The 20,527-nt window shown below is 41.0% G+C and overlaps 1 protein-coding gene and 1 non-coding gene across 2 annotated transcripts; one reads left to right on the top strand and one right to left on the bottom strand.

Annotated features, from left to right (window-relative positions):
• Positions 1-1,085: 1,085 nt before the first annotated feature.
• On the bottom strand, positions 1,086-1,742 carry LOC141651524 (uncharacterized). Its single transcript, XM_074459232.1, has one exon. It carries the CDS (start codon positions 1,740-1,742, stop codon positions 1,086-1,088), a length of 657 nt encoding a protein of 218 aa, XP_074315333.1.
• Positions 1,743-19,984: 18,242 nt separating this feature from the next.
• On the top strand, positions 19,985-20,091 carry LOC141654355 (small nucleolar RNA R71). The gene has a single exon (XR_012547915.1). It is a non-coding gene; the product is annotated as a small nucleolar RNA R71 (small nucleolar RNA).
• The last annotated feature ends 436 nt before the right edge of the window (positions 20,092-20,527 follow it).

Genomic DNA, 20,527 nt, shown 5'->3' with positions numbered 1-20,527 from the left:
ATCAGACGTCAAGAAGAAACGCAGCAGCAGCTGCGCCTCTGCTAGAGGCTGCTTGCTGCTCCTGCTCTTCTTCTTCTTCCTCGAGTTTCCATTGTTCTGCTTTTTTTTGTCTTATTTTCTTACTTTATTTCATTCTTTCAGTACATAAACTTCCTTTAATAATTCCCTTTTAAAGTTTTAACCATAAAGTTTTATCTAGACTCAAATACCTTATAATTCGATATTTGCGGGTTTTCGTCACTAAATAAAACCCGGATTTTAGGAACTCGATTTGTCCATATCAAGTTTCTTGGATTCGTATTTTGTACATACTTTTCATATTCTGTTCTGTTTTGTTTTCCAACCGTCTTAAATCCAAGTTTAGTAAATAAATTAATTCCGACACCGTAAATAAAATCTAACTTGATTTTAATTCGTTTTAATCTGTTTTTGTCGCTTTTATGACGGTTCCATATGTATATAACCTGCTAAATAACTTTTTACTCGAGTTCCCAATCAATAATTGATCTTAAATCTACCAATGAACATTAACAGACCGCGGTTCTGACTTCACAGACACAGCCCAACTCAAGAATAGACGCAGGAGGAGCTGCGCCTCTTCCAGAGAACGCAACAGATGATGCCACTGTTCTGAGGTGATTTCTGTCCCTGAACTCTTTCTCGCTTGGACGTAACTTCTAATTACGTGTTGAATTAATTAATAATCGTAGTATCGCCCCTAATCTGACCTTTTTTATTACTTTAATTTCCAACCTTTTATTTTTCCTCTATTTTTATCCTCGAAATTCCGTTTTAAGTTTACTTTTGACGTAAATCAGATGAGAGTTGTAATTATTGTTATTATTTGATTATTGTAATTTATTTATTCATTGTTATGTATGTTTTCACATGTAATCAATTCTAAATCTCAATTTCGACATAATTAATCGCTAAATTATTTGTTCATCGACATAGTTAATTTTCATGTTAGGATTAATCCGTGGATGTTTTTTTTTGTTGGGAAAATGTATGTTTCATTAAAATCAATAATGTCCCATACAAACAAACTATTGGAGCCAAGCTCCCATCAACAATTTTTGCCTCATCTAAGACCTAAGATACTCTACCCACTTCAAGACTAGAGCATTCTTACTTCTAATATCACATTGGCCTAGACGTATTTTCACATCACATTTGACATTTGCTAAGACCACTGTAGGCCTGACAACATATCCATCAACTCGACACCTATTTCTACAATACCATACATGGTACAACAATCCTGACACAATCATAGCAATCACTTTTTTCTTACAAGCAGCCGCCTGTCGAAGTTCAATCCACCATCTGATGCAGTTCTGCTGTGGTAGCTGAAACCTGCACCAATCACTAACCAACTCCCTGCATTGCCTGCTAAAAGGACACTCGAAAAAGAGATGATCCATACTTTCCTCCTGCAGACCACACAAGAAGCATATATTACTCTGTATTACTCCCATTCTCAGCAATTTGTCTTGGGTTAAAAGACGCTTATGTGCTAGCAGCCAACACATAAACTGCTGTCTTGGAATCAACCACTCATTCAACATCCAAGGATACCAGGGAACTCTTCCTGCAGTAGGTTTAAGCCACTGATATCCCGCTTTTATAATGTACTGCTCCTCACGAGATAAAGAAGATAAATAAGGTTGCAATAATTGTTTAACCTGGCAAATTTTTCGCCATGCCCAACTACAACCAGAACCGTGGATATTGCATTGCATGCATATAATCGACGACATATCAAATATGAATAACTTCCCTAATCATTAGTAGAGGCCGCTATCGAGGCGGCCGGGATTAGATGTTCAAATAAAGAGCTTCCTAATACGTACCCTCACCCCTTACTTCAGATCTCTGTGAACATCCATGTTCATTGTCATCTACGAGAGTCATTTTAGACATAGAATGCTAAGGGTAACGAGTTCTTAGTGTTCATGTCTCTACTTTGTGTTTTGACATGACACGAAGTATTCGAACGGTTCCAATTTTCCATAAAAATTGGTGGCGACTCCACAAATGCAGGCTTATTCAACCTTTCACCGGTTTCAATGCCTCACAAATCGGTAACGGCCCATGACGTGCTTTGGCAAACCAAGGTTCCATGGGAGAAGTGCCGCCGCCTCGAACACACAATGCGCGGGTGGCCCATGCCCACAGTTTGGCGACTCCGCTGGGGATGATACACTTACGTGTTACCTAGGGTGAAACTTGAACGAGTTTAGGGAATATTTTCTACGAGACAGTTGTCGGTTTTGATTACTCGACCTTCTTAAGGCGTTTTATTTGGCCTTCATAGGCTTAACCCAACCCATTCGACCAATCGTCCCATCTGGACGGTCCAAATTCTTATCTGGGCCTAAAGATAGATAGCGATTGACGTCAACCATACCGTGGTACATACTCTTGTTTGTATCAAGGGCTTTCACTACTCGAGGAAATACTAGGAACTGACCTTACTCTTGTTTGGCACGTACCTCTCCATAGACCAGGGTTTGATTGCTTGGTATGACAACCCACCTTTTAAGCCAAAACCCTTTAAATGTACTCAGCATACCGTTATAATGCCTGTATGAATATTTGTATCATATACGTGATCACCATTTTGTAAACAAAACCATGACGAGATTTTGTAAAATAAAGTCCTTTTCAAAACGTAAGTATTTTCAAAAGTGGCCTAAGATATCACAAAATGAGTCGAAGTCTGTCCAAATGTCCCGTCAAAATTCGGGCCTCAAAACCCATTTTAAACCTCACTTCGAGTCAGCACTCCTACAACTACACTACAGTTGCCTTGGACAAATATTTCAAAATTTGTCATTTTCAAACCTCACTTGACGCAGTGGCACACGCCCATTTCACGAGTCGAGTCTCTTTTTGAGAAAGTGTGCTAAAATGGTCGATCATGTTTTGATTCGTTATCGATCTCTTATTCCCAGTTTCCAAGATGGCGGGAACTAGTCACGGAAGCATTAATGGTCGATCCGAACAACCCGTGAATGGTAATGATCAAATCCTAGCCGCGCTTATTCGTCTCCAAACAAGCCAAGACCAAGCTTATGCTCGTCTCAACGCTATTGAAGGCCGCATTGTTGCTGTAGAAGTTAGACTTCCTCCTGCAGAGGGTCCTATTCCTGACATGCCCTTTCATGATAATCCTCCACCTTTTGTTGGACAACCAGAAACCACTCCAGGTCTCACTGAAGCTGAAAAGCGACTCCAATACTTGGCGGAGCAACTAATGTACCTTAAGGGAGATGACATCTACAGGGAGAACAATCGCAAATATGAAGCAGTAAGCGCTCAACTACCAACTTACTTCAACATGACTGACACTCCAAAGTTCAAGGGGCATGAAAACCCTTTGAACCACATTCGTGCCTTCGAATATTACATGTCTATCAAAGGCATTAAACCATAGATGTTCTTAAGGATCTTTCCTTTATCTCTTGATACCAGCTCTAGGCAATGGTTTTACTCTTTAGAGCACAAGAAAATTGTTACCTGGGACGATGCCGCAATTGAGTTCACTAAAAAATACGCGGATAATGCCGTAATCCAAGTCAATATGCGCACTCTAGAGGTTCTTACCCAAAATGAGAAAGAAGGCTTCACCGACTTCCTAACTAGGTGGAGAAAGACTAGCACACAACTTGTTGAACGCCTAGACGAAACCAGTCTTGTGGAAAAGTTCGTGGATAATTTGAGACCCATTTATGCAAACCGTTTAAGGTACCAAAACATAAAGTCTTTCAAAGACTTGACTGTGCTAGGAACGAGAATTAAAGACGAAATCCGTAAAGGACTCTTGTCCAAAACGGTAGGTCGCGGATATCAGGGTTCAACGAGTCATTCTTATGGCTCCACTAACAAGACCAATGAGGTTAACCTTGTCGAATCATCTACTAAGAAGAATAACCCACAGAGGAAATTTACCTATGTTGGTGAATCATATTCCGCTGCTCTGAAAAGGCTGATGAAGCAAGGTAAGCTCCAACCCATAGGACCTACACCTGACCCAGAGAAGAAGTCTAAATTCTGGGATGAGAACGCATACTGCGAATATCACAGAGGCAAGGGACACGATACGGAGAAATGCTTCAAATTGAAACATGTCATTCCGGATATGATTGAAGATGGTCGTTTACCCATACCTCCCGCAAGCAAGCCTAATAATATTCAGAATCCTCTTGGAGTATTGACAATCACAGATGAAGAATCCACCTTGGATTGTTCACACCTCATTTCTCCAGTCGAGGACGAGATTCATGCACTAGAAAATGAGGGGATTTATTCCACCATCTCTCCTACCATTGCTGATTTTATCGCATGGGCAACGAGTGTATGTAGGCAAGTTTTAGAGCAAGAAGTTTTAGTGGCATCCCTACGCAATCCAAGCACTATACCTAAGGGAAACGTGCCCCTGCCCCCAACTCTATCTCAAGAATCTACGATGCAACAGGTAATCGCAGTAGTCGAGAATCTAGTCGAGCAAATAATCAGTCTAGAAGCTGAAATCATCAGGTTGAGAGAGCTCAGTATCGTCAACAGAATATGGGCGGATGACGATGAAGATGAATACCTAATGGAACACTATCTAGTTAAGGTCAGTGAGGATATAGTCAAGGCTAGCAAAGGTCAAGATATAGACCACCTTACTCGCTCAGGACGTCCATATCAAAATGTCTCTCAAAACGGTCCTACTGTTAATGGTCCAGCTACTAACACCAATGTCATCACACCAAATGATGGCGAAGATACATCTGCTGACCATCTACTAAAACAACTACAAAAGACAAAGGTTGATCTTTCACTCTGGCAACTAGTTGCGAGTTCATTTCCCCATCGTCAAGCTTTACTGCAAGCATTGGCTAAACTGAACGTAGCGCACGATTCTACGCCTGATGACGTAGTCAGCCTAGTCTTCCAAGACTCAGTCAAGCTAAGTAACCCAGTTACTTTTTCAGATGAGGATTTGCCTCCTTTCGGCGCCAGTCATAACCTCGCTCTATACATTACGGTCACATGCTTAAAGAAGAATGTACCAATGACTTTGGTGGATGATGGCTCCGTAGTCAAAGTCATACCACTGAAGACAGCATACAAGTTGGGCATAAAAGAATCAGATTAGACTCCTACCAACCAAGGTGTTCGAGCATACGATGGAACATGACGTAAAGTAGTAGGGCTAATTAACCTTAATATACCCACAGGGCCATCGAGCGAAAGGTTAATTTTCAGATAGTGGACATCGAGGCGTCCTTCAATATACTTCTAGGAAGGCCCTAGATTCACGCTTCTAAAGCGGTAATATCCACCTTGCACCAGAAGATCAAGATCCCTCTAGATGGCAAAGTAGTGACGATCACTTCGTCACCTATCAAGGCCGTGAGAGAGAAAATGTCAAGCAACCAAGTAGTCACAGACCCAGTATACGAGCTTGGGGGATTTCAAAGCATAAATCTTATACAGAGCGAGCTGGCGCCTTTATACTTCAACCCATACTCCAATTTAGTGATCAACCATATACTCAAGTCCCAGGGATACTTCCCAGGAATGCCAATAAACCCTGCCAAGAAGAATACCTTTGCACCTTATAAGGAAGGAAATTCTCAAAGAATACCATTAGGTTTGGGATACAAGCCCACGAAAGCATAAGCCTTAGAAATGCTTACTCAGTTCCAAAACCGTAAAGACAAAGGAATCCAGATGCGATCCTATCTCCCTACCCTAAATGGATACTTCGTCAGGGAGGGGAGTCATGAATACTTTCACGAATTTCCCGAACCTTGGCATTATAGGGGAACACAACTAGCTGGAATCGAGGTCTTCCACGATTGCTACTTTATCCCTTCAGAAACGGTTCCTACCGTCAAAACTCGTCAAACACCTTGTCTAGACGAACAAGCCGTTAGCCTTCTGTTTAGAGAAGACCGATTCGTCAGAGCAGCGCAGGATGAGATCATTACCATGATACTTCAAGATGACCATTTCAACCCAACAGCGCTAATTACTAAAACCAGCTCAAATCAGCCAAAAGGATGAAGGAAGTCGATAAAATGGACCAACAACCAAGGAAAGCTCTTCAAGGTGACTACTGGAGAAGGAGAGATGTTCAAAAGAGAACCCGAAGACGATGAATTCGAGTCAGAGTTGGAGTCCGAGTCGGAATCAGAGTCTGAGCCTAGAGAAGTCGCTAGAGAGTCTTCTTCTGTCGTCACTCCTCATTCCGTTGTTTCTCCTAGCATAGCATCACATAGTAACAGCCGCTTGGGAAATGTCCCAGCAGCTGTCCCTTTACCGCCACTAACTACTGAATATATGGCTTCTTTGTTTAAGCTCTTTTCAAAATTTAATATGAATAAATCTGATTCTACTTACTTCTTGTGTTTTTCTGAATGCAATTCTATATACGATGATAATGAGGATGATCCTAACCCAGATTTAGTCGAATTACCTCCCTATATAATTAAAGAGATACTACAAGAGGGGGAAGGAGCACAAGTTATAGAGAACACCGAACCCATCAACGTAGGAACCGAACTAAAACCCCAAGTACTTAGGATAGGGACGACCTTAGACCCAACTGAAAGGGCCAATTTCATCGACCTCCTACACGAGTTCAAAGACGTTTTCGCTTGGTCTTACAAGGACATGCCAGGGATCGACAGGGATATTGCAGAACATCGCATTCCAATCAAGCCAGGTTTCAAACCTGTAAAACAGAAGCTCCGTCGGATGAGGACCGAGTGGGCTCTTAAGATCAGAGAAGAAGTCGACAAGCAATTCAAAGCCGGGTTCATCAAAGTTTCCGTATATTCAGACTGGGAGGCTAACATAGTCCCCGTACCCAAAAAGGATGGGCAAATCCGGGCTTGTGTTAATTTCAGAGACCTGAACAAAGCGAGTACTAAACACGACTTCCCTCTACCACACATCGACATATTGGTAGATAATACAGCAGATCATGCGTTGTTATCCTTTATGGACGGGTATGCAGGGTATAACCAGATCAAAATGGCCATAGAAGATATGCACAAGACAACCTTCGTCACTCAGTGGGGCACATATTGTTATATTGTCATGCCATTTGGGCTAATCAATGTAGGGGCTACATATCAACGCACGGCGACCACTTTACTACATGACATGATGCATAAAGAAGTAGAAGTATATGTAAATGATATGATCGTTAAATCTAAGGATAGAAAAGGGCACATCGATAATCTTCGCAAATTCTTCCTAAGACTGCGCAAGTACAACATGAGGCTCAATCCTCAAAAATGTGCATTCGGAGTCACATCAGGCAAGCTTCTAGGATATGTAGTTAGCCAGAGAGGGATAGAAATTGATCCATCCAAGATCAAAGCTTTAATCGAAATGGCACAACCCCAAACAGAAAAGGAGATTAGAGGATTTCTAGGCAAAGTGCAGTATATAAGCCGATTCATGTCGAAGCTCACTATAATCTGCGAACCTATTTTCAAAAAGCTAAAGAAAACAAATAATACCATATGGGACGACGACTGTCAAAAGGCGTTTGACAGGATTAAAGAGATATTGGCCAAACCACCAGTGCTAATGCCTCCCCAACGAGATCAACCTCTTGGTTTATATCTCACAGTCACCGAAACGGCCATAGGGGCTATGCTCGCACAGACCATTTGAAAAGAGGAAAGAGCTATCTACTACCTTAGTAAGAAGTTTTTAGAGTATGAGAGTAAGTATACACCTCTCGAAAAGACATGCCTCGCTCTTGCGTGGGCAACAAAGAAGCTACGCCACTACATGTTTAGCTACTCTGTCAAGGTGTATTCTAAAATGGATCCCGTTAAATACCTCTTCGAGAAACCCGTCCTCAACGGACGTTTGGCAAGATGGACCTTAATGCTCTCAGAATTTGATCTCGGGTACGTACCTTTGAAAGTCATAAAGGGGTGCGCCGTTGCTGAATTCTTCGCAGATAATCCTATCAACGATACGCAAGAAATAGACACGTATTCATTTCTAGACGAGGACATCCTACAGACCAGTATAGACTTTTGGGATCTTTATTTTGATGGGGCATCGAATTTAAGAAGATTTGGAATAGGAGTGTTGCTGGTCATTTCCCCTGAAGGCGAGCATACACCACTTTCTATCAAACTCGACTTCGAGGTGACAAATTATGCAGCAGAGTATGAAGCTTGCCTCATTGGTCTACAAGCAGCAGTGATCTTAGGTATTAAGAATCTTCGAGTTCACGGAGACTCATCCTTGATCATTAACCAAGTTACAGGATCTTGGAAAATCCGAAGTGAAAGTCTAGCACCCTATCAGGCTAGGATAGATCAAGTCGCCCAATTCTTCGATCAGGTCACTTATCTACACCTACCTCGTGAAGAGAATCAATTTGTAGACGCACTTGCAAAACTTGCATTTTTTATTAATATGCCAGACAACATGGTTAAAATGCCTTTATGCATCGAACGGCGGCTAGAACCGGCTTACGTACACCTCCTTATAGATGAAGAAGAAAGCCCAGAGGAACCTTAGTTCCAAGCCATTCTAAACTTCAAACTTAATGGTACATACCCACCAGATATGGACAAGAGGGGACAACACGCCATACGTCTACTCGCCTCTCAGTGCCTCCTTATGCAAGGAGAATTATACAAAAGAACACCACTCGGTGTCATCTTGCGTTGCCTCGATCATTCACAAGCACAGAAAGTAATGGAAGAAGTTCATGATGGAGAATGCGGTCCTCACATGAGTGGACCCATGATGGCAAAAAAAATCACGCGTCTAGGATATTACTAGACGACAATGGAGTCAGATTGTATTAAATACGTCAGACATTGCAACAATTGCCAGATCTTCGAAAATGTGCAACATGTCCCTCCCTCAATGCTTTACACCATGACATCTCCTTGGCCATTTTCTACTTGGAGAATAGACATCATTAAGAAAATCACTCCAGCTGGAACAGGTGGTCACTGTTTCATTTTGGTAGCTATCAACTATTTTACTAAATGGGTCGAAGCAGCATCCTACACTGCTCTTACAGCTAAACATGTGGCAAAGTTCATACAAACCAATATCATCTGTCGATATGGTTGCCCGCATGGGATCATCAGTGACAATGAGTCACATTTCCAGGCCGAAGCTGCACAATTACTAGCCAAATACAAAATTAAGCATCACCATTCCTCGCCATATAGACCCCAAACTAACGGCGCGTTAGAGACAGCTAACAAGAATGTCGTCATGATCCTCAAGAATTGATCGACAATTATCGCGATTGGCCTAGCAAAATACCTTTTGCGCTATGGGGATATCGCACATCAGTTAAAACGCCCACTGGGGCTACTCCTTTCTTTTTAACTTACGGCATGGAAGCTGTACAACCAGTTGAATTATAAATACTATCCCTACGCATTTTGCTCGAAAGTTAAATCCCAGAAGCTGAATGAAATAGGGATAGATATGAGGAACTCATCCTCTTGGATGAACGAAGGTTGCGCGCATTACATAATGTGCAGACATACCAGGCGCGTATCAAACGAGCCTTTAATAAGCGGGTTACGCCCAGGAACATCAAAGAAGGAGATTTGGTGCTCAAATCAGTTAGAGCTCGCCTACCTGTCGATCCATGAGGAAAGTTTAAACCTAACTGGGCCGGACCTTTCTTAGTCAAGTCCATACTCTCAGGGGGCGCGGTTAGGATTACAGACTTAGATGGGAATGAATTTTCTAACCCTACCAACCTAGACCAATTGAAACGGTACTACCCTTAGAAATAGGATAAATAAATAAAAACGCGCCTCGCGTGACCCACGAGCCGCTCATGCGACATGAAATAAAATCGGCCCCTGGCTAGCTGAAAACTTTCGTCATTTCGCTCTTGCGTTTTGGACATTTCAACATCCTCATATCATCAAATAAATTAAATTGCACTTCCTTAGGATTAAGTAATGCACATGCTTATTCTTCTAAAGTTCATTACAAGCTCTTGCTTCGAACAATTATTCTTTTACATTTACTCGAACTAAGCACAAGGTTTGATTTCATTGTTTCAAATGAATACGTAGGCAATCCTTCACAGGATACAACCCATTATTTTAAAATGTAAATAGAAGGACATTTGCATTTGCATTTGAAATTCGACAAGAATAATAAAGGAAAACTCATAATAGTTTCTTAACTAATAAATATTTTATTCATTGTTCCATAAATAGTAATAATATGCCAAATACATATAAAATAACAATGCTTAAAATAAATGATAGGCTAGGATTCTAAAAACCCCGCCATTTATTACAACTTAAATAATAATAAATAATACTATAATAAATGACTAAGGCTATTCTTCCATTTTCCCTCTGCCTTTGTCACCCTTGCATATTTCTTCTCTCGACCACGAGCCAGGCGCTCTTGTGTTATCTGTGACCTAATCACCAACGGTCGTTCTCGCGGTCTAGCTTTACAATTTCGATCCATCACCATCTTCTCGACGGAAGCAGTTTTCGGTTTCTTTGATGGACGAGCGACTCGGAATCCGGCCTCTTCTTCCTCCTCAGTCAAGTACTTTTGGTTCTCCTTTGCTACTTCGCGGATTTTATAGTCCACGGGCTCGTGATTCCTCAGCTTCTCACGCTCTTCAGGAGTACCAGCCTTTCTCCATTGCAAATATCAGTCAGATACCCATAAGGAGCCAAAAGGAACTGGTATGAACCACAGGTTCCTCTGGGCCCACCGAATTACCCACTCTCCACAAGTTTCCGAAGTATGTGCCACGGCAGTTTGAGGAATAGTATCCAGCTTCGGAATTTTCTACCTAAGGCCCACTTGCCTCATCAATCTCTCCGGAAAAATGCAAACCATGAATTCCAAGCCAGGGACACGAATTGATCGTGTCGGATCCAAAGATGAGACTCTAGTAACTGATCTGAGATGCCACCATGGCACAATCCATCGGATCAAGGGGCCACCTTCACTCTTCAACTTATTTTCCCAGTAGTTGCATACCCGAGTGAAGTCCACCATGTATAGCCTAGTTCTCATTGCAATTGATCGAGCATGATATCCTATCATATTAACTGGGGGCTCGATCAGCCGCAGTCGTTCCATCAGCCAAACCTGCAAAAAGTGGACGGGAATTAATACCCACATATCGACCGAAAAAAAACGAAAAATAAAGAAACGAAAAAAAAAGAAAAAAAAAACGATCGAATATAAGATTGGATTCTTACCTGCAGAATGATGGGACTTCCCAGATAAGGAAGCTCGCGGTTGGCCTTTCTATTATCCAAACCAACGATGGTCTCTTCTAAGACTAGGCATGCTCGGGTCCTGCGCAGCTCCATTTGCTCTACTATGCTCAGAAAACGAGGATCACCCCTCGTCTCCTTATCAGCATGCCCTTGAAGGACATAGCAATGAAGTAGACAAAACCTGAAGGCCCTGTGCCTCGCTGGTCGGACTCTCTTGAGAGGTTTAGTTTTCGGTACTTGTCGTTAGGAGCACCTAGACCAAAATAATATTTATAACTCCACAAACAACTCTACAATTAGTAAAGAGGCAAGTAAAGGTCGGATCCCAAGGGACGGGAATTGAGATGAGATTTTCAATTGCAACTAGCGGTGTCTAGGGGTGTCACAATTTGGGATTTGAATAGAAGATCATTAAACTAAATAGCTATGAAAGTAAACAAGCAAGATGATTAAAAAGGGATGTAAACAATTGATAAAAGGCACTAGGGTGTCATGGGGTCATAGGGGATTCATGGGAATTGATCATACAAACATATTCTCAAATTATAAGCAAGCAATTATTGTTGTGATGGATCGAGTTGGTTTATATCTTACAATCCTAGGAAAGTTTGGGTCCCGGAGCCAAATCGATTAGATTGTACAACACCTACAAGTCAACTTAATCTTCCCTACTCAACTATATGCATGGTCTAATGAGACTCGAGTTGGTTTATGTCTTACAAGTCTCATTGAAAAGATAGGTGATGGGTAAAAAATGCAAGGATTCATAGGCTCGCATTTCATCAAACATAACATGTGCATAAGTTGAGATCACAACAAGCAAGCAAATAAACTATGAAAACATATTAATTTAAGCATGAATCATCCCCCATGTTGGTTTTCCCTAATTACCCATTAACCCTAGCTAAGGAAACTACTCACTCATTATCATGTTGAACATGCTAGCAAGGTTGTCAATCATACCAACAAAGTAAAACATGATGAATAAATGAAGATAATTAACAATAATTAAAAAGGGATTAAGTGGATTATACCTACTAATGATTCCAATAATAAAGCAAAGAATAATAGAAGTACTTGATGATTGATTGGAAGGTTGTCAATCTCCCAACAATAACCCAAATAATCTTCAATTACCCAAAATGAAAGATGAACAAAAGAGAGATTAAGGAAATGAGATTTGTATTAAGACTTGATTAAAAGTTGATTACAAGATTAAAGAGAGATTAGATTGATATAAACTACACTAGAGATTGATAAAAAGAACATGATAACCTAATTAGACTAATGGGGTATTTATAGTGGGGATTAGGTACACAAATTAGGGTTTACTAAGGGCTTAAATGACGATTAAGTCCTTGAGGAATCGCTCCTCTCAGAAAAATATGCGAGTCTCCTTTTTGCTAGTCTTTCCTGAGGTATGCGCATCCTTCATAGAACAAGTAGAAAACGAAATATCTGTCACACAATCCGAGCGTCCAGGGCACGGGACGAGCGGATTGTGGGTCTTTTGGAAGAGCGGATTTGGTGGGTGGACGGGCGGATTGTGGTGGTTTTGGACGAGCGTCCTTCTGAGGAAGACGCTCGGATTGCTTGTCTTGGACGGGCGGATTGTGGGCAATCCGCTCGGATTGTAGATCAGCTTCTTCCTTTCTTCTTTTCTTCCTTTTTCTTCATAAAATCCTTGAGGATTTCCTCGGGGATGCAAGGATCTTTTCTCATCATTGCCCATCTACTACAATATGTACAAAGGCCTTCTAGTCTTATCTTCTCTTTGATGCTTGGTCATTGAATTCAATCAATTTAGCTCCATTTTGCCAAGAAAATGCAAGGTTTGCACTCCTTTCCTACCAAGGGATCAAAACCTCAAAGAATATGCAAAACAAAGGACTAAAGACAATAAATGACCCAAATATGCACTAAAAAGCATGGGAACAAGGCTAATTCGGGGACTAAATATGCTCAAATAATGGTCACATCAAATATCCCCAAACCGAACCTTTGCTCGTCCTGAGTAAATAGGTGACAAAGACTAGGACCGTTATTTAAACTAACCTAATAGCATAGCCGATATGAGACAATTAGCGGGTCTCACTCTGCCTCTTCAACTCACAACAAGACAACCATGAGGTAGGATGCCTTCTTGCAAGGGAAGGTGGGTCTTGCCAAAATGGCGACACATCCAAGCATTAAAGCACACAAAAAACAAGTAATGGATGCATCTACAAAAGAATAGCCACTTTTCTCATCTAAGTGGCGGAAATTGTCTACAAGGGAGGTAATTCAAGGGTACACACTCTTTCATAGATGCGATTTCTTCAAACTACTAAGCCTAGAAGGATACCAATCAATCACCTCCAAGTTGTGTCAAGCTAGGGTACCTTTGTCCTCAATCGTTAAATGCTTTCGTCAAGAGTAGACTCCCTATGGTGTTAGAAACACTGGAGGATCGTAGAATTCCCCCTCTTGCCTAGACAAGAAGAAGGGTCGTCCCCTCTCTACCATGCACAAAAATGGATACGATGGATAAAGGGATCGATAGTATTTGAGTTTCTATTGGTAGTTTGCTTTTGTTGTTGTTTTTCCCCCCAATTTCTTGTGGCATATAACATTTGAGAACATTTTCTTGCCATTTCTTTTGATTTTTGGCAATACAACACTTGACAACTTTCAACTTTTTGCATTTCTTTTTGAACATTTTCAAAGTCACCCCATATGCAGTGAGGGTGGCTTATATTTGAAGCTTTTGGAGTCTATTTTTGCTCCTCTTTTCATTTGATGCATTTTTGCAAACTTTCTTTCACTTTTAATTTCATTTCTTGAACTCAAATCAATTTCTTTTTGTGCCCATTCCCTTTGATGACAAAAATGTGGTAGAACATGGATGATGGATGCATGGTTTCAAGGGTCACCTTAGAATAAACGGTAGCCAAGGAGTTATCACACCACAAGGTACTCTTGACTAGGCCTTAATCCATGGGTCAAAGGATACTAGCATGACACATCCTAGGGTGTTTTACAAGTATTCTAACAAGCAAAGTCTTAAGAAGAAAAAGCATCTACTAGGGCCTATATACACTTATCAAGCTTCCCAAGTAGACGGTTTCACAAAATTTTTCTATCATGCAAACTACATGCCATGCTGCAACTAACATATATATATATATATCCTACTGCATATGATTCTACCAACTAATATGCCAAATAATCTAAATGCAAGTCCTAAATTCACATTGTTTATACCGCATCAATCAAAATAAAGCTACATAGTCATTAACATAAAGTGGAAAAAGGAGATTGGAAAGATCATACCATGCGGTCTTCAATATCCTCATGTCTCGGATGTGGCGTAGTCGATCAATGTAAACAAGGATAAACAAACACAATATATACAACGATATATACAAGACTACGCTACAAAAGAAATGAACTTGTTTTTGGATTTTCAATTTTTCAATTTTTTTTGATTTTTTTCGAAATTTTTCGAAATTTTTGATTTTTTTGGATTTTTTGAATAAAAGTTAAGTTAGAATTTCCCATCCCCACACTAATATGGGCATTGTCCTCAATGGCCAATATGATAGGAAACTATGCAAGTATAATGCATGAATTCTATACTAAATGCAAGCTATACTAATCTACACTACATGATGCATGGGTTTTTATTTATGACGGAGAGCGTAATTTAGATTACCTCTCGTTGCGTATGCATGTACTTCCCCAAACCGAGATAGACATTGTTTCTAATGTCTTAAATTTTGGGGTAGTTCATGCACACAAGATGCAATGCATGAAACTAATTGTTGTCATTTTGGATTTTTCAAATGGGAACAATAAAAGAACACCTCAATGTGGCCGAGGTGTTAGTCCTCGTGTTGCTAGGACTCTCCAAACTATGATCAAGATAAAAATAAAGAAAACAAAGAAAGAAGTAGACAAACCTCAAGAGGGTAGGAGCCTCCAAAGTTTGCTAGTCCTCCACCATATCATCATTGTCATCATTTTCCTCCATATAAGCGGAATCATCTCCACTCCTCTCTTCACTTCCTTGCTCACTTCCTTCATTATCTTCATTAGCCTCTTCTTCTTCTTCATCTACTCTTCATCAACACCCTCATCATCAACAACCTCATCATCGACATTCTCATCTTCACCCGGTCTTTCACCACTAGATGTGCTTGGAAAGAAGACTTCCCTATCCGCCCAACTAGGCAAAGGACATGAAGGATCAAGTAGTCCTTGCCTAGCTAAATGAAGGAGGGGTGGCTATTGGACCAAGTATGCAACTACTCGATCATTGTAAGCTTGTTTATGCATCTCTTACATAAGTAGAGTCATATAGTCATTGCCCACTTCAACATCTTTGGGTTTGAACTCTTGATATTTGAATGGATAGGGTGGTGTGACAATGGAAGAGGAGGGCTCTTCAATCTCGCCCCTTTGTTGACGGATGATGTACTCGGCGCCCTTGGAGAGTGGAAGAAGGTAGTTTGTTCGATGAGCACTCAACCGGCATATCTTGGAAGGCAAAGTGAAATATCTAGCATCATTGGTTAGCCACCCATAGTTGGTGTCAAGAGAGTTATGCTTGATCCACTTGTACTTGTAAATCATGGCATCCATGTCAATGAGATGACCCCCTTTGATCGCCACATAGGTGTTATCCTTGTTGAAATTTGCGTCAAAGTGCTTGGCCAAGAGAGTAACTAGACCTCCATTTACAATATGAGAGGTGCCTTCCTTACCACAATCAACATTAAGCCATCTTTCCATCAAAAGCCTTAGAGCATTGTAAGGCTTAGTGAATTCCCTTCCAACATTTAAGGCCGACTCAAGTAGAACACAATCGAGCTTTGTAAAGTGATTAGTGCCTTTTCTTGCAATTATAGTATTCCCGATGACCTTGTGCCACACTCTAATGCCCGGATGGTGGACTAATAGAGCGCGACAAGCATGAAAGCTCACAAATTTCTTCTCGGAAATCGCCTCCCAAAGAGGAGCGGGGTCATACTTTTCGGGCATCTTGTGATAATATGGTGTATCACTAAGGCCTAATGCTTTACTCAAAACATCAAAGGTGATGCGCCTATTCACATTGGCAAGGCGAAACTCGATGTATTATCTAGTCTCTACCTTAGTCACTTTCAATGAACTTAAGAATTCCAAGGTAAGGGAGGGGTATGTCAATTCTCTTGTTGTAAACAATTTTCCCAACCCCATGGCTTCAAAGAAGGCTTTTGTTTGTTCAAGGACACCCAATTTGTTCAAGGCATCTTCACAAATGAATTTGGTGGGCAAAATGGCTTTCTTAGCATACTTGGCAAATGTATCCCTATGGGAGTCGGAAATGAAAATTACCTCCGGATAGTTTGATAATTGAGCGATTTCCGGAGTTGTTGTTGTTGTTGCTTCCAAGGGAGGATCTTGTTGTTGTTGAACTTCCAAGTTTGCATTAGCAACCACCATAGCCATTGAAGCTTTCTTTGCTTGAAGGCTTTGTTGCCTTTTTGAGGGTGCCTTTGCCTTGAGTGCCTTTGTTGCTCCTTTTGTTCTTGCCATTGTTGATTATACCAAGAAAAGGTTGAAAATATTCAATTTCTAATTATACCCAAATCGATTTACGATGAAAGGATTTGTCTTTGTATTTCAAAAATCGACTCAAAGGTTGAAGATTTTGGTGCTTCGATTGATTATTGTTGCAAAAGGAGTGATTAATTGTTGTTGTAAGGAAGTTTGGATTTGATTTTGTTGAATTTGGTTGAGGAAATTTTGTTTTTGGTGATGGAGAGGATGAGGGTTTTGGGGTTTATGGGTAGTGTTTGAATGTTTGAATGAATAAATGTGGGAAGGGGTATTTAAAACACCCGAAAATTTCAAAACTGCAGGGGGAAGACGAGCGGATTCCTATCGGGACGCTCGGATTATGCTCAAATGGGCTTCAGGAAAACTCGCCTAAAGACGAGCGTCTTTTAGTGAAGATAAGCGGATTCTTCAATTCAGGACGAGCGGATTCCCTTAAAGACGAGCGGATTCTCTTACAGGAACTTTGCTAAATTTGCAATGGCAGAAAGACGAGCGTTTTTCTACAAAGACGAGCGGACAGTTTCAGACGAGCGTCTTCTGAGCTTGGACGCTCGGATTCTCTAACAGACTAAAATTTTTCATTTTCCAGCTCCTTTGGACAGACGGATTCTTCCACAGACGCTCGGATTCCTATAAGACGAGCGGATTACCCTGAAGACGCTCGGATTCCACCTGGTCTACCCGGATTCAGGACCATCCGTGCACTTGTATAACCCGTGTCATTTTCATTCTTCAAATCCCGTGTTCTTCATTGTAGGGGCACTACGAAGGTATGAATAGCCTAGGCAATTGCTATCCCCACACTAAGTTAAAGCACTACACATCAATAAAATCATTAGTCCCTCCCTCACTTCTCTAAAAAATGATGAATATCTTGATCAAGGCACAAAAATCCAAAAATGACAAAAATGCAATGTAAGAATTAAAATGCAAGTTAAGGAGTTAGAAATATTTACAAATGGTGGTTTGGAGAGGACTCCACCAAACTCTCATCCTTAGAGAGATGTCATGGGGGCATGTCCAAGGTGTTGTTGATGTTACTCAACACCTTGAAGAAGTAGTCAAAGGCTTGTTCATTGTCATGATAAAGATCCTCAATAGATCTTTGCACTTGTTGTCCTTCATGTTGGTCTTGATCGATAGCATTGCCAATATAGGGATTGAAAATCCTTTCAAACTCATCGTCCCAAAGACCGCAAACTTCATCTACTTGGTCATTAAAGATCTCTTGAGTTGATAGAGACAACTCTCCTCCTTTATTGTTTTGGCCAATGAGGCCATCCTCTTCACTTGTCATGGGTGAGCTTTTCAAGCTCTCTTTGTTACAATTCTCTTGCTCTTTTGGTGGAGCATCATCAACTTTCTTCTTCCATTGGAATTCTGACTTCTTCTTATCATCCTTCCGGCTATAATGATCAACCATAAAACATGGTTCAAGCAAACGGGGAGCTCTCATGGTCTTGTCAAGATTGAAAGTTATGCTTTCATCTCCCACCTCTAGAGTGAGCTCTCCATGCTTCACATCTATCACCGCACCCGCGGTGTGCAAGAAAGGTCTACCTAGAATGATTGGAATATTGGAGGCTTCTTCCATGTCAACAATGACAAAGTCCACCGGGATGAAAAATTTCCCAACTCTTACGGGAACATCTTCCCATATCCCTAATGGTGTCTTCGTCGATCTATCGGCCATTTGGAGTGTAATATTGGTGCATTTAAGCTCTCCCATTCCCAACCTTTTACTCACCGAGTACGGCATAACACTCACACTAGCCCCTAGAGCACATAAGGCTTTGTTGATCGTTGTGTCGCCAATGGTACACGGTATTGAGAAGCTTCCCGGATCTTTAAGTTTTGGAGGTGAACTCCCTTGAAGGATTGTACTACTCACCTTAGTGAAGGCGATAGTTTCAAGCTTCCGGATCGACTTCTTTTTCGTAAGGATGTCCTTCATGTACTTTGCATAGGCCGGTACGTGATTGATTAATTCCGTGAAAGGAATCGAGACTTCCAAATTCTTCACAATTTAAATAAATTTTCCAAGTTGGTCATCAAATTTGGGCTTGGCTTGACGACTTGGAAAAGGAAGTCTAATCACAATGGGTTCCTTCTCCTTGGCCTTGTCTTCATTTTTCTTTGAAACTTCTTCTTTTGATGGTTCTCCATCCTTGGAGTTTTGCACAACTTCTTCTTTGTCACTAGCTTCCACAACTTCATCCTCAACTTGTTTCTTCGGTGCTTCATACCTCGTACCACTCCTCAAGTGAATGGCACTAACCGTTTCATGTCTTGGGGGATTACTTTGAGGTGGTAATTGCCCCTTTTGTCTTTGTGAGCTTGAAGATGCTAGTTGAGTCAATTGGGTTTCCAACATTTTGATGTGGGCTAGGATGTTGTTGATGGTGATTTCCTTTGCTTGACTATCCTTTTGCATTTGAGTGAAAAACTCTTGTTGATTCTTTTGCATTTGGAGGACCGTTTTTTGAACAGCAAAACCTTGGTCATTTTGTTGATTGTATGGGGTTTGGTTTTGGTAACCTTGGTTTTGGTTGTAAAAGAGGCTTTGATTTTGGTTTCTCATGGGAGGTGGGGTGTATGTTGGTTGAGGGTTTTGAACATTTTGGCTTTTGTATGAGAGATTTGGGTGGAATTTGGTGTTTTCATTGTAATAATTTGAATAAGGGGTACCACTCTTGTATGCTTGAAAAGCATTCACTTGTTCATTTGTTCCCCTACATTCACTTTGGTCATGTCCCAAAGTTCCACAATTCTCACATATCCCACTTGGGATTAATGAAGATGCCGTCATGGCATTAACATGATGCTTTGGTGATTTTGAGGCTTCTTCAAGTCTAGCCATAGCTTTTTCGAACTTCAAATTGATGGTATCAATGTGAGCACTAAGTTGAGCATCCAATTGAGTAATAGAGTCCACTTCATGCTTTCCTCCTCTAGTAGCCTTGCGAGGTCTACTATATTGTGAATTATGGACCGCCATTTCCTCAATCTTGTTCCAAGTTTGATTGTCGTCAACTTCGGTGAACATACCATTTGATCCCATGTTGAGAATGTTTCTTGAGTCTTCATAAAGACCATTCCAAAATTGTTGTACCAAGAACCACTCGCTAAGTCCATGATGAGGACATGAGCGAGAAATTCCTTTGAATCGCTGCTAAGCTTCATACAAGGATTCTTCATCTCATTGCTTAAAGCCCGTAATTTGAGCTCTTAGCATGTTAGTCTTTTCCGGTGGGTAGAACTTTTTGTAGAAAGCTAGAGCCAATTTCTTCCAAGAGTCAATTCCGAGAGTAGCCTTATCAAGGCCTTTCAACCATTGTTTTGCGGTGCCAATTAGAGAAAAAGGAAATAAGACCCATCGAATTTGGTCTTGAGTTACACCGGTTTGTGAAATCGCATCACAATAGTCACAAAAAGTCTCCATGTGAGAATGAGGGTCTTCACTAGGCATTCCCCCAAATTGGCTTCTTTCGACTAATTGGATAAATGCGGATTTGGCAATTAAATTTCCGGTTAAGTGTTGTGGTGTGGGAGTACCATTGGGTAGGTTCTCCTCGGTTGGTACGGAATGTGATGAAAATTTAGGCATTGTGGGTTGATTTTGTGTTGGATTTTGTGTTGGGTTCTCCTCACCTTCACTTGCAAAAGGGTTG

This window comes from Silene latifolia, chromosome 4 (assembly GCF_048544455.1).
Source record: "Silene latifolia isolate original U9 population chromosome 4, ASM4854445v1, whole genome shotgun sequence".
Taxonomy (NCBI): Eukaryota; Viridiplantae; Streptophyta; class Magnoliopsida; order Caryophyllales; family Caryophyllaceae; genus Silene; species Silene latifolia.
This window is presented reverse-complemented; position numbering and strand designations above follow the sequence as displayed.

Bases quoted from the DNA above. Each gene is read 5' to 3' on its own strand.
- LOC141651524 (XM_074459232.1), bottom strand. From the start codon at position 1,742: ATGCAATGCAATATCCACGGTTCTGGTTGTAGTTGGGCATGGCGAAAA.